At 37.1% G+C, this 16022-nt stretch overlaps 1 protein-coding gene across 1 annotated transcript; it reads right to left on the bottom strand.

Moving 5' to 3' along the window:
• Positions 1–13698: 13698 nt before the first annotated feature.
• Positions 13699–15117, bottom strand: LOC131028530 (putative UPF0481 protein At3g02645). The gene has a single exon (XM_057958813.2). It carries the CDS (start codon positions 15115–15117, stop codon positions 13699–13701), a length of 1419 nt encoding a protein of 472 aa, XP_057814796.2.
• Positions 15118–16022: the final 905 nt, after the last annotated feature.

Here is a 16022-nt window from a genome sequence, read left to right as displayed (position 1 = left end):
TTGCCCATTTGCAAAAGAAGGGTTTTATCCAATTTATGGACTTTCCGACATTCAATGAAGCGAAATGGGTTCGATACATACTCAGCCCCACTCATGGAGAATTTATCTAGTTGGATTGGCCCTAAAAGATCACTGAGGAGGTAATCAAGAATATCACCTGCCTACATAATATTGGAGGTTTGTCTGGCCTTAGGTCTAAACTCTCCAACACAAAACTCTACAAACTCGATGGTGCCACCTTCGATGGTTGTTTGATGAGGTTTGATGATATTAAGGAGATTGATGTTAAATTTGCTGCAATGATCATCAAATACAAATTTTACCAGTCAAATTGGCTAAACTTTGTCTCTGGTAATAATATTCTTATTGCTCATCATATGGTAAAGGAAGATGCACATTATGATCTCTACAATGTAATGCTGAAGGAGATGATGACCAACCTTTAGAAAATTAAACAAGACAAGAAAAACACTTTCTCATATGGCTCCTTTGTTATTTGTTTGGCATTCTACTTTTTGAATATTGTGCCCGATTTTGGTAAAATGTAGTGGGCTTTCGATCGTCCGGTAGCCTCTTAGATAGCCCAAATTTTGGATAGCCAAGGAGATAAGCAACAAAAGGATAATTTATGGGCATTTTTCAAAACTTTTCAAGAGGAAATGAAAAATAGGGATAGAATTCCTAAATCTATAGTAGAGGAATATCTAGATACTATATGTTTTATGGTAAATAAGAATGAATGCATGATGGAAGCAGTCCAGCCTAGAATATTCTGGATTATGCCAATGGGTTATAAGGTGGATGAGGCTACACTGGATGCTTATGCTCAACATCAACTGCAAGCACCAATTGATGAAAAAGAAGAGAAATTTCGCACAACCCTGGAGAAAGGGCTAAAGGGTCACCAAGAACAAGTTGCATCGGCAATTAGAAGAAAGATGACTAAGGTTGCAGTCGAGACTCTAATAAGTGAAGGACATGAGAGGGCTAAAGTAGAACAAAAGGTTAAAATCATTGAATCTTAGAGGAAAGTAGAAATGAAATAGAAAAGGAAGGAAGAGAGGGAAGCAAAGAAGGAATCTCAAGCCACTCCCAATATCATCCCAGTAACAACTATCTTCCAAACAACCAGAAGCATCATCAAGCAAGCTTGTCGATCCTAAGTCGACCGAACTGGTAAAGAGAAAATAGAAGATGGCTAGGCAATATATGACAGTTTCTTTTGAGGAAACCGAATCAAATGAAGACATCAAGGAGGTTCCAAAGAAGAAAGGAGCTTTTGCAAGGGTGGTCAGGGAGAAGAAGGAAGAGAAAATGAAAGAACCGGTTAAGGAGCCTCCCTGGAAGACACCCAAGATAACCATTGTATATAAATGCAAGCCAAAGTTTTATGAGAAATCTAAACCAGAAGCCAAGAGAAGAATCGGTAAGAAGAAATTGGATGCTCGCGACATAATTGATCATATTATTAATGATGGTAACTTAGACTATATTTCTACATTCATTAATGAATTTGATGAGAAGGATAAGAAGCAGATTGAGGAATCAATTCTTTTATATCTTGATTCTTTCAATAGAGCATTGATTGAGCTAGAGACAATTTTGCCTAACGAATTGTATGATAAGCTAGAGGCTAGGAAATTACATGCTCTAACTCTAGATTGACAAATAAAAGAGATAAAATTAGTCAATATTTGTCCATCAATAACCCCTCCAGAGATAGCAGATTTAATAAATAAAATAGGTGCATTAGAATTCAATCCAAAGCACTAGATAAACAATTTAATGTTAGAAAGATTTGAGGAAATTAGGAAGGAAACAATAGATATTTGGGTCCGAATTCTTTTGAGTTTAGGATATGAGTTGAGCCCCAGTTTTGTATAGTCTCATAATATTCAGTTACTAGGGGATAAGAAACTGGCAGATGCTAAGGAACAAAATGTAAATATTGAGCAACCGACTAGCACTCCACCGGATACAACTGTACTAGTTAGTGAGTCCAGTTTTGTAGCAGAGGATACCCCAATAGTTAATGTATAGAATACAAAGGATAATATTGATAAGGATAAGGATACAAACAATAATGTTGTTGAGGATGCACATGATTAGGATAAGGCACCAAGTGGCGAAGCCACTAGTGCACTGGAAATAAAGGATTCTAAGGATACATCTCTGGTAGACAAAGGCAAGGAAACTATGATAGACTTTTCTTCCAACTTGGAAATTGACACCTCCTCCATAGCCAAAGGAAATTTGTCAGAATTTTCTATCAGTTTTTACAAGGCTTATCACAAGATGTCTCCCACAAAGAATATTTTGGTGGTAGGTGCACTCCAAGCTCAAGAAACTTAGGAGTTGGCTCATGAGGAGTCAAAAGACAAAGAATTAATTAAGCACACTTTTGAAGTTTTGAACCGGTTGGTACTTGAATTCTAGGCATAGGAGAGCATAAGCTCATTTGGTAAATTGGAAAAGATTATTAATTTTATTCCTAAGTATTATGGTTCTCATCTCAAGGTTTCAATAACTGAGGCTAAGGAAAAAAATGTTGATGCCCGAAAAAAAACCATTTTTGTAAATGATTGCATCTAAGAAAGCTAAACTCCAAATTTGCTTGCAATCCATTATTGTAGCATTGGCAGAGGGAGATAATGTTACAAAACTTGTCTAGATTTTTCAAAGCTTACAACTTCCATAGACAAGCAAATCTCAGACTGTGGGAATAATGTACTTCAAATTTCTAATTCTTATAACCCGACACTTAACCTAACCAATTATTTGGATGGTCCAATTTTGGCAGTCATGGATCAAATTTTGAAACTAGAGAAGGAAAGGGACAATATAATAAAGAGAGCAACTGAGCTCCAAAAATTCATAGGTCCTCGGTTGGATAATTTATTATTTCATAAGACTGAATGTATTTCTAATATGCAGAAGGAGGATCCCACCGAATCAGAGGCAATTGAGTATTACGCCAGTCTCTTGAATGGATTCACCTCCATTCTTGACTCTCTCAAGAAAGGTTGGGACACTTACTTTTCATTTTAGAAAAATATGTATGCAGATATTTTTAAAATTGTATAGAACCGGCATATATATTTTTGTACATAATTTGTTTATGGGAACCCCACTTTGTCATTGATGTCAAAGGGGAAGGAATTAAGTGAAAAATGTATATATCTTTTAGGGGGAGTATATTAGATGTATATAGTAGACTTGTATAGATCAGGGGGAGTAGATTGAGAGGCAGATTCAAGGATGGTCATTTTTCATATGAGTGTTGCGATCCATGCCAAAGGGTGAGATTGTTGGAAATTGACACTCATTTGGTAAGGCAAATGGCATTTAGGGTTTATGGCAACTCATCTTCAGGTGCAAATATTTTCTATCGGGATTCATTGATCTATCATTTTTCTTTGTTTGGGTTAACTAGTATTCACTAAACTCAACCTATATATTCACTTTTCTTTACAACCGGTTAAATTCCGATCCCTATAACATGTATTTGGAACCCGGTTAAGGATGGAACCTGGCTAAGATATTTTGTGGCCCCAATTATTTCTTTCATGGAATTTTCACTAACATGTGAAGGCCAACATAGTCATCGGGATTATGTATGATATACCTTGTGATCCAGCAGCTGACAAGTTTATTTTCGTCATTGTGGCTGACATGTTTAATAAGTTAATAGGGTATTTAAGGAGATATTTTAGCGATGGATTGGATATATGTTGGTATACAATTTTGGTTGTGAATAAATAGGAGATTGATGGTATGCATTTTGGTCAGCATAGGAAGCTTTAGTGCACAATTTCACTTGTGCAGCCCCAACCGGTAGTAGAAGAGGGCAAAACAAAGTATCAGTAAACCAGTACATAGAGAGGGTTATCAGAGCTTAAACCAGAACTTATCTAGCATGGGCATCTGCATATTATAAGTTAATTTTTGTTTGTAATCACTATGTAATGTTGTGTAACTCAGTGAGACTTATGTTTGAGTAGTGAACTCCAGGCAGTTGGCCTGATTGCATGTGCAATCCCCTCTATGTAATATTTGCATACCTTCATCAAGTATATAGATATTGTGGGTATCAGCCCTGGCACTATGGTTTTTCCCTTTGTAGGCTTTTCCACGTATAAATATTGGTGTTATGGTTGTGCTTCTTTGTGTGTTATTTGGCTTATGCACTTTAATTTTATTTACTGTTAACTAGTTCATAACAACTTAGTTCAGAATTAGTTTTACCAATAGAAAACTTATTCACCCCCCCTCTCAGTGTTCTTGGATTCCAACAAATAGATCTCCTTACAGGGGGTGATATATATTTCACTTTGTGGCTCATCTGATTGTTGGTCATCTGGTTGATCTTCATTTGGTCATTCCTCATCTAGCACATCATGTTTTTTCACCTCTACTGGAATAACTTTTGTACCTTGTTGTTCTTCACCTATTTGCAATGTCTTTTCATTAAAATAAACATCTTCACTAAAAAAAATCTTGTCAGAAGAAGTATTCCACAACCTATACCCCTTTGTACCTTCTACACAACCAAGAAAAATATATTTTGTGGACTTCTTGTCCAACTTATTTCTATACTCTTTTAGAATATGTACATAAGCATCAAAACCAAAACACGAAGAAATGAATAATTAACTAGGTTACCTTTCCATATTTCATCAAGAATTTTACTATCAAGAGTAGTAGTGGGAGATCTATTGATCAAGAAACAATTTGTACTAACGACCACTCTTCAAAATTTCTGCTACAAACTAGTAGTTCTCAACATGCATCTAACTTGCTCCATAATCATATGGTTCATACATTTAGCACCACTATTTTTTGTGGTGTCTTAGCAACTGTCAATTGCCTTGGAATTCCATGCTCACTACAAAATTGGTTAAATTTTCCTTAACAAAATTCTCCTTCGTGCTAGTGTAGGTATTTATTTTCCTAGTTGGGGTCTATTATTTTCCCTTTTCCTAGGTTTTTCCTACACTTTATTTAAGCTTGCTTAGGTTAATAAAGCATGTTTACTTAAGACAAGTGGGTATTGAGGTCTCAACATGCTATGAGGAGGTGCATTTACTATGTTTAGACCATCATGGTGGTCTCTCCTCATTGGCCGGTATTTCCACCTTCGCCCCTGTCTTGAGTCTATATAAGCATGCTACCTTGCTTGTATTTTGATATAGTTGGAGATAGTAATCTGATGCTATTTTTCCTTGGAGCACTTCACATCATTTTTCTCTCGGTATCACTACTATGTTGTTTATTTCATTTGCATTTACATTTTATTTGATCTATCTCTTTCAATTCAATTCTGGGTTGTAATCCGTTTCTCAGATTTTAACATGGTATCAGAGCCCGTTTTGAAAGATTAGATTATTTTAAAGATCTTGTAAAATCTTACTGTGTTTTCTTTTGCATTTTGCATGATCTAGAAAACCAACAAAGGTTTATGAAGATCTGGTAATATTATTTTACAGATATGTTTTTTTTTGTAAAATAAAGTTTTTTGAAGCTTAGATTTGTTAAGAAACTTTCAAATAGTGTGTTTTTAGGCCTAACAGACCTTTCCTTTGTGTTTGGAAGGCCCAAAAACCTCTACTTTCATATAAATTTTGTGCAGATCAGACGCCAGAAGCTTTGCATGTCATTTTTTCCTTGTTGAAGGCATTTTTTAACACTATAGCCCCATCTTTGGAAATTGATGAAGAAAAATGCTTTCTGGGTTTTCCACTAAAAAAAATCATCTGGGTCATTGTCATGATTTTTATTGGCTCAACAGAACTTTTGAAAATCACATCAAAAAGCTTCAACCAGACCCCTCACCATTGTAGTTTTCAAATTTGCATCTGATCATCAAATGAGGTTTTCTCAGTCATACAGAGGTATTTTTCAGTGCAATATTTTTTGAAATGAGGTATTTTTTCGTGCTATTTGCAGTGGTGCAATTAATGCTTTCTTAGAAGTTACCAATTTTCCAGAAATCAAGTTTTATCAACAGATCTAAAGGGCAATCCCCATTTTATGAACTTCAAACCACTATAACTTTCACATATGATCTCGGATTTAGGTCATTCATTTTTTGAAAGTGGATATTTTTTAAATTAAAATACATTGATGTTGGTTTTATGCTCATATTCTGAGATATTATTTTTACCTTCAATATTTGTGTCCATTTTTTGGACTGTAAAACTCTAAAAAATAACTCCAGCATTGTGAATGCACTAAATTATAAAGTGCCACCCTATAATATCTCATGGGGTTGATTTTTTATCTAGTACAAAGGGGGGGTGGTCCAGTGTGTTCTCTGTAAGTTTTTCATCTCTCTTTCCTACACAAGCAATCTTACTTTTTGCATTAAAATGGATCAAAGTATAGTACCAATACTCACACCTTAAAACTACTATGAGTGTAAATCAAAAATGATAATCTATCTTGAGAAGTTGGGGTTGTTTAGAGTAACTATGGGACTTGAAACTGAACCAACACTAATTGTAGAAAAGCCAAAATGGTTTAACAAATGTGATGAAGCTTATGGTACTCTTTGTATGTTTGTATCTTCTGATCTTCTTTTTCATGTTGAATCTGCTACAACTCCAAATGATGTATGGACAACATTAGAAGGGTTGTTTAGTAAACAAGATGAGTTAAGGGGATACCAATTGGAGAATGAGCTAATAGGGATAAATCCATGTAATTTTGATACAATTCAAGACTTCTTCACAAAACTAAAGGCTGTAAGATTGCAATTGAAGGCATGTGGGATAGATAAGAAAGATTCACAATTTATTCTTAGCATTCTTTCCAAACTTGGTTCAAACTGTTCAGTTTTTCTGTCTACTTTCTATGCTACAAAAGTGCCTTAGGAACCATCTTTAAAATGCCTTCTCTTGATGATTTTGCAAAAGAACTCACACAAGAACAGGATAAGCTGATTCAAATGGGTACAATTAAGCCCTCTAAATCTCAAGTTTTGGTTGCCAACCAAGGTATAAAAGATCAAAATGGGCTTTCTAAGAAAGAAAAGAAAAAAAAGAACCAAGGAGAAAAGAAGCAAGAACAAAAGCCAATTACTTCAAAAGAAACTAATGATTCATCTTCTTCAAAGGGTGACAAGCCCAAGAAGGAGAAAACTAAGTGATCCTATTGTAAGAAACCTGGTCATAATGAACATAAATGTCTAAAGAAGAAAAATGACCATTTGACTCATCTTCTAGAAAAGAACAACATCAAGGTGCCTGATTCTGTCAAACCGGGTTCATCTCAAGAATCTTCAAAGGACACAAGGAAGGGGAAAGGAAAGGGCAAGGCCCTTGTTATTGTTGCTTCCCAACCTAATTCCTAGATTATCAATTCGAGTGCTTCACGTCATATGGCTTCATCAAAGGATAGTTTTTGCTCCTTGGAGTCATGTTCTATGCCATCTATTATGTTGGGTGATGATACTCCTATTGAAGTGCATGGGAGAGGGTCTATTGATGTGGGCGAAGGAACATTTCAAGATGTCCTTTGTGTTCCATCTTTGTCAACTAATCTCCTATATGTCTATCAGATTACTCACACTGGCTCTATCAATCGGGTTGAGTTCACTCCACACATAGTGGTAATTAGTGAGATGCATAATGGGTCTACAATTGCAGTGGGAAAGGCAGATCATCAGTCCAGACTGTATCACTTTTCTCACTTTGTTCCTGATTCTCCTTCACTTGCATTCCTTACTCACTTAGATGAGGTGAGTCATTTGTGGCATCAGCGGTTTGGCCACTTGAACTACCGCTACTTACAGTAGCTCAGTCAGCATGACATGGTTATAGGGTTTCCTTCTATTAGATTTATTGATGGAGTTTGTCAAGTATGCTTTCTTGGAAAGCACCCTGAAGAAAAATTTGATAAAGGCAAAGCATGGAGAGCCACACAGCTTTTGGAGCTAGTTCACAGTGATTTAACTGGACCATTTCCAAATCCTTCTTTTAGCTGGGCCAAATATGTCTTGATATTCATTGATGATCTTTCTCGTTACACCTTTGTATATTTTCACAAACAAAAGTCTGAGGTCTTTGAGTCTTTTCAGGAGATCAAAGCCTTTGCAGAGAAGCAATCAGGGAAAACCAACAAGGTTCTACGCACTGATAATTGGGGGGAGTATGTCAACTAGAGGTTTGAGCAGTTTTGTATCTTAGAAGGCATTGATCTTCAACACACATTTCCCTACACTCCACAACAAAATGGATTTGCATAATGTAAGAATCAGTCCTTGAAGAAAATGGAAAATTGTATGATCCACTCTAGATCATTGGCACCTTAGTATTGGGCAGAGGCCATCAACTGTGCATGTTATATCTAGAATCAAGTTCCTCATCGAGTTGTGAAGGGGGTAACTCCTTTTCAACTTTGGACTGGTCTAAAACCCATAGTCAAACACTTTTGAGTGTTTGGATCTTCTGCATGGGCCCATGTTCCAGCAGAGAAACACAAGGCTATGGATCTGCAGAGCAAGCCTTGCATATTTTTTGGGTATCCAGATGGTGTTAAAGGCTACAGGCTTCTCCATCCTACCACACATGAGATTTTCATTGAGAGGAGTGTTCATTTTGAGGAGCATACTTCCAGTTCTTCTTCTACCACTTCTATATGTTTCATTCCTATGGAGACATTGTAACTTCATGATGATAGTTCTTCTGAGGATTTTAATCTTCTTGATCCTTATGAGGAGTCTTCTTCCTCCAATTCAGATGATGATGGCAAGGATTCATCTTCCTCGTCTCTTAGTCATCCTTCAGAGGGTGATAATTCTCCTCTAGATTCTCCTCATTCTTCAACTTCTGGGCCTCTTTGGGCTCGTTAGATATTGGAGTCAGCAGGTGATTGGGCTAGTGATCCTTCATATGAGAGAGGACAAGGTCACAATTTGAGCATGCTCCACATCTCTTCTTTGCTACAGCTTCTGATCCACAGACCTTTTGGGAAGCTTCAGGTGTCCCCTAGTGGGATGCAACTATACAGAAGGAGTTCAATTCCTTGGAGAGGAACCATACTTGGGATTTAGTCCCTCTTCGTAAGGGAAGGAAACTTGTTCGGTGCAAGTGGATCTATTGAACAAAATTTGCTGCAAATGGGTCGGTTGATAAGTATAAGGCTCACCTGGACACTAAAGGATTCTCCCAGGTTGTTGGGATTGACTACTCTGAGACTTTTGCACTAGTTTCCAAGATGAATTCCATCCGACTTCTCCTTGCTATTGTTGCAACCCATCATTGGGAAGTTCATTAGATGGATGTGAAGAGTGCCTTTCTTCATGGTGACCTTCAGGAGGAGATATATATGGAGTAGCCACAGGGGTTCATCTAGGATCCTTCACTTGTTTGTCACCTTTCAAAGTCTCTCGATCACCTTAAACAAGCTCCTCATGCCTAGTATGCCAAGATGGACTCCTTCCTTCTGTCAGTTGGGTTCACTCAGTGCCATTTTGATCCAAATGTCTATATTTTGCAGCAGGATGATACTCTCACCTTCCTTGTTCTCTATGTTGATGACTTGTTGATCACTGGGAGTCACTCATCTCATATCAAGGCAGTCAAAACTACCATTCATGATCGCTTCTTGATGTCTAACCTAGGCCTACTCCATTACTTCTTAGGGATTAAGATCACTCAGTTGCCTTCTGGTATCTTCATTGGAGAGCCTAAGTATGCTCTTGATATGCTCTCAAGATTTCGTATGGCTGATTGTAAGCCCACACTGACTCCATTTCTGTCAAGAGTCAAACTTGAGGCTTCTTGTTCCTCACCCTTGGCAGATTCTACCTTGTATCATCAATTATTTGGAAGTCTCATATATTTGACTCACACAAGGCTTGATATTTCATATGCAGTGGGTCTGGTCTCCAAGTTCATGCAGGAGCCACATGAGCTGCATTGGAAAGCAACTAAGCGGATTCTTCGCTATGTATAGGGTACTCATAGTTATAGGATTCATTATACAACGGGTGTGGATATTGAATTGGTGGGATATACAGATTGAGATTGTGCAGGTGATTCTCAGGATCGCAAGTCCACTTCAAGGTATTGCTTATCTCTTGGTTCTGGTCCAATTTCTTGGTTGAGCAAGAAACAATTTGCTATTTCTCTTTCATCTACTACAGCTAAGTATCGAGGAGCAGTTTATGTTGCTACTAAGGCCATTTGGCTTCATCACATTCTCACTAAGTTTGGCATTTCCTTTTGAAATCCTATAATCATCTTTTGTGACAACCAGAGTACTATTCAGATTTCTCACAATCTGGTCCATCATCAATGGACCAAGCACATTGAGATTCACATGCACTATATTCGAGAGCTAATTCATGAGCAAGTTCTTGATCTTCAGTATTGTCCGACATCGGATCAAACTACAGACATCTTCACCAAACCCTTCACTGAAAGTAGGTTCATTCATTTGAGATCTTTGCTTGGGGTGTGGCAGGTGTTCTCTTTTATTGGGGGGCTTCTTTATTCTTTTTTTTCTCTCTCTCTATTCTGGGGGGGTGTACTCTCCTTTGTTGGGGGGAGCTTCTTATTTGTTGGGAGGGAGGACTATGTACATGGGTACCTCATCAGGCTTCATTTGTCGAGACCCATATTTTCACCCACCTAAGCTATGCTTAAGGGGGGTGTTAGTGTAGGTTTTTATTTTCCTTGTTGGGTCTATTATTTTTCCTTTTCCTAGGTTTTTCCTACACTTTATTTAAGCTTGCTTAGGTTAATAAAGCATGTTTACTTAAGAGAAGTGGGTATTGAGGTGTCGACATGCTATGAGGAGGTGCATTTACTATGTTTAGACCATCATGGTGGTCTCTCCTCATTGGCTGGTATTGCCACCTCCACCCCTCTCTTGAGTCTATACAAGCATGCTACCTTGCTTGTATTTTGATATAGTTGGAGATAGTAATCTGATGCTATTTTGCCTTGGGCCACTTCACATCAGTTTTCTCTTGGTATCACTGCTATGTTGTTTATTTCATTTCCATTTACAGTTTATTGGATCTATCTCTTTCAATTTAATTCTGGGTTGTATTCTGTTTCTCAAATTTTAACACTTCGTTATCTATTTTTAAACATTTTGCTGTCTTACCCTTCTGATTCTCTACTAGAACACTAAAGCTCTTGAAATAAGAAAACACTTCAAATTTCTTCTTGAGAAGATAAATCCACACCTTACGGGAATAATCATCTATAAATGAAACTAAATATGGAAAACCTCCGATAGAAGTTAAAAGACCTTTCCAAGTATCTGAATAAATTAAATCTAATACATATTTTCTTCTGGTACTACTTCTAGAAAAACTCAATTATTATGTTTCTCAAATAGACAATATTCACAACAACTCAAATCTGTATATTTTGCACCTAGAAGAAGATTTCTATCAAGTTGTACCTTGAGACCTCATTCACTCGTATGACCTAACCTTTGATGCCAGGTTGTTAATGAGTCCATCTCTGCATCAGATAACACAACAACCTCTCCATTATTAGTTTTTCCAAGCAACCTATAGAGATTGCCCACTTTTTCTCTCTTTAGTGCAACCAAAACTCCCTTTGTTACCTTGAGACAATTATTTTCACCACTAAATCGATAACCTTGTTCATCAAACACTCCAAGTGAAAGAAATTCTTTTCTTTAAACTAGGTACATGTCTAAAATGTTGAATAGTTCTAACTACTCCATCAAACATCTTGATTCTTACATGTCCTTCACCAACAAATTTACATGGATTGTCATTTTTGATGTAAACCATACCTCCATCACAAGACCAATAAATAGAAAACCAATCTCTGTGTGGTATCATATGAAAGGAAGCACTAGAGTCAAGAATCCAAACATAAAGTAAATAGCCTCTTAGATTAGTAGTTAATACCTCTCAATCTTCAAATGGTGTTTGAACTTCTGTAGTGTTTGCCTTGGATGCAGGTGTACTAGGATTAACCTACAATCATTTTTTATATGTCCATTTTTGCCACAGTTCCAAAAATTCACCTTTTTTAGCCCATAGGATTTGGATGTGGTTTGTCCACGCTAAGTATTGACTCTTTCCTGAGTTCTACCTCTAGAAACTAGGGCTTCATCTGAAGATCCTTGAGATGTATTGCAGCTTGAATCTTCAAAGATTAAAGCATCTACCACATCTTCAAAGACCAACTTCCCACTTAGTGTAGAGTTACTCAGAGCCATTACCAATCGATCCCAACTTTCTAGAAAGGAGCATAGTAATATTCTTACCTTATCTTCTTCATCAATTTTCATAACCACTAAAGCCAACTTTCTTGTTAGTGTGTTGAAATTGTTTAGATGATCTGTGAGTGATGAATTGTCACTCTTCCTCAAATTATACAACTACCTTTGTAATAGAATCTTGTTTGCCAATGATTTTGTCTCATACAAATTTGCAAGCTTATTCCACAAGTCATGAGTACATTTCTCCTTTGCAACATTGAACAAAATTGAATCTACTAGAGATAACTTGAATGTTTCTCTAACTGCACTATCCTTTTCATTCCATTCTGCAAGGCTCATATTCGTAGGTTTTGATGCTACCCCTTTAAGAGCTTGAGCACATCCATCCTTCACCAGCAAATATTGAACCTTCAACTTCCAAAGAGAAAAATTGGAACCATCAAACTTTTGTACTTCAAATCTGGTAACAGTAGTTCCTACTATTACTTGCCTCTCAAAATAAACAACTTTCTACACAAATAACCTTGATCTAATACTAATTGTGAGAAAAATTACAAAGAAGAACAACAACACATAAAACATAGATCTATATCAAAAAACCTAGTAAAGTTATACTAGGAAAGAAACCATAGGCAAATATCTTTTGTATATTATTTCTCTTGAGAATTTCACAGTTACAACAATCTCAAAAAGTACATGAAAACATGACTTGTCCTCCTTCCATCACCTCACGTACAAAGTGGTATTAAATATCAATATGCTTTGTTCTGCAATGGTATGTTGAGTTCCTTGCTAAGTGTAAAGCACTTTGACTATCACAATGCAACACCATGTTATCTTGCTTCACTTGCAATTCACCGAAAAGTCTATAAAGCTAGATTGCCTCCTTGCTAGCCTATGTTGCTGCCATATATTCAACTTCAGTAGTAGACAATGCCAATGCTGTCTACAACTTTGACAGCCAACCAACAAAACTTGCAGCTAAAGAGAAAACCATGATAACTAACCACATCTAGATGAGATCAATTTGGACTTTACATTCCAACAAACTATTGGTGATTGAGACACAAACTCAACTACATATAGCAACACGGTTTATTAGTTGGAGAAGTTTTGAAATGAAGATCTTGCATACAACCTCAGACATCCTCGAACATCTTTGTTGAAGGCTATTTAAGTTAGAAAGAAAAGATAAACAAAAGTAAATTTGTGTTATTTATCATCCAAAACAAATTACATTTTCCATATTACCCTCACAATCCATTCCAACATATTTTATTTATTTGAGAGAAAATACAATAACACATAATTTAATTTCAATACAATGTAATCGAATTCAAACTTTATATATATATACCAACTCACTATACAAACAACTTACTAACATATCAAATAAAACACCCCACAACAGTTTATGCCCATAATTCTATCTAAATCTATTTCTAAAAAGTACTTGAGGCCACTGGTATCCTCATTTCATCGTTAGGATTTCTTCTGGCAAACAGCAAAAGAACAGTAGGTTTGTAATGCAGTGAGGCCAACAACAAGAATTGCAGTCAACAACGCTAGTGCCTTCCAAGGTCTTGACAGATGCTCCCCATGAAACTCGGCCCACGTATTTCTTATCTTGCTTCTGTAATAATTCTTGATCAGCGTTTCTCTGATTCCAGCTTTCAGCTCTTGCGCATGCTCCAGAAACCCTGCAAAAAACAGAGGCTTCGCCATGCCATCCAACATCTTGGCTACGTACTCATCCGTTATCATCATGCTCTGCCGTTCAATGACGTGGCTTTTTCGCAGCAGGGCAACGTCCTCCGGTGTGTCGATGAGGCAGTCCATGAGTTCCACATACTGTGTCACATGTTTGGGCCGACCAGCGTCGTTGAACTCTAGCGCCAGCAAATTTCTCATCATTACTTCTGTGTAGGTGTCTGAAATAACAATTTTGGGAAGAAAAAGAGTGTCCGTATACCTGTCAAACGTGATTTTATCAGACCCAGGTTCAAATTTGATTCCAGCCTTGGCGAGCTCTTTTGCGTTGTATTTGTCTAGGAAATCGTTACGGCCTCGTTTGGCTGGGTGAGCAAAGAAGAGAGCAAAGATGGCCGCAACCATGTCACCAATAGTTGTCATGAAGCTCTCGTAGCATGTGGGATCCCTGTCATCTGACTTATGAATCTGCAAGAAGGACGACAAATATTTGTGCATGCAACCTAGGAGATGATGTTCTTCTTCGTAGTCAATATCCTCAATATCATGAGATACTTGAAAGGAAGAGAGATTAGGAATGCCCGAGCTGAGAACTTTAAGGATGTCCTCGTCGATTTCGGTGAGAAGGAAAAGTGGAATCTGATTTTCCAGCTTCACAAGATCACACCTGATACTTGTGAGTGTCGGGGTAAGAATTTCACCGCACCTGTTGTGTCTTTCACTTGCGTCGCGTTGAAGAAGATGGAGCCCATTTTTGAGAAACTGGTAGAGGAAGAGGCCGTCCACCATCATCATCCACCCGAACTTTTCTTCGTCGTTGATCTTCCAGTCGTAGAACTGCTCAAATTCTGATGCCTTCTCTTCTATTTTTGTGAAGAAATCTTCGATGGACTTGTTTCTTGTTGCATCTCTTGTAGAGTTGAGCTTGTAAATATCTATCTGAGAAAGATGGCTGAGTCGCTCGTGGTACGGCCCCATGGGTTCTTCTTGCAGAGAGCGGTGATGGTACGGACCCAGAGACAGCATTTGAGGAATGTATGCCTCTGGCTTTGCAGTGATCAGAGCCCTGGGCACCCGCATACTCACTCTAACTTTTGTACCACCTTGCTCGCTCTCTTTCAAAAATTTCTCGACCTCCACGGTCCATTCTTCAGAAATTAGTTGTTGCTCTTCACTTGCAGGTGCTGCCATTGTGAGCGATCAAATCAAGAAATGGCTGGAGATAAGTAAAACACTTCATAAAGTTCACTCTTGAAATAGACTACAGCTTGTATGGAGGCTGTATAATAAGAGGGCGTATGCTTTTCGTGTGACCCAAGGAAGTGCCACTCGGGTAGTTCACTTTTTTCTAGGAAGTGCCACTCGGGTAATTCACCTTTTTCTGGATGAGATTCTAACAGCAACGCAATGGGATCCTTTACATCATTGCTAGCTGGGCTTTACTTGCTGTCTACAGCAAATTTAACTGAAGGAGAATAAAGCTGTTTCGTAAAGTATCTCATTCGACTGGTACAATTTATTTTGTAATCTGATAAAAGAAATCTTTGATTTGAGCGGATTCTATAAAGTGTACTAAATGTTATAAATGATAGCATTCCAAGACTGAACATCAAGAAAAGAACATAATAAAGAATCAATCTAGATCAAGAATATAATACATAATCAATATTAGTTCATAAAAACATTGAAATTGATTTGTTAATATTATTCTTGTTGTCTTCTTATACTTAAAATTAGACAACTAATATTTACAAATACATATGAAGAGCATGTTAGGTGATCCTGATCATGCTAACTAAATAGATTGTGAACAAATATTGATGACAAATAGAAATCATGCAATATGCTTTTATGCATGCAAATCCTAATGTGTCAATGAATGCTCATATATATTTTGCGAATGATGATGTAAGATTTATGTGAGCTCTAAACTTTGGGTAATATCCTATTAATCTCTTATATACATCCTATGATGTGTCCCTTTATACAACACCTGCAAATACAATTTGAAATATTTCATTATTCAGATTAGAATAAATAAGTGACGTGGAGGAATAAAAATGTGCCCACTTCAAATTAAAAAAAGGCCCGACAGT

Source organism: Cryptomeria japonica, chromosome 4 (assembly GCF_030272615.1).
Source record: "Cryptomeria japonica chromosome 4, Sugi_1.0, whole genome shotgun sequence".
Lineage (NCBI taxonomy): Eukaryota > Viridiplantae > Streptophyta > Pinopsida > Cupressales > Cupressaceae > Cryptomeria > Cryptomeria japonica.
Note: the sequence above shows the minus strand (reverse complement) of the source record. Positions and strands in the feature narration are given on the sequence as shown.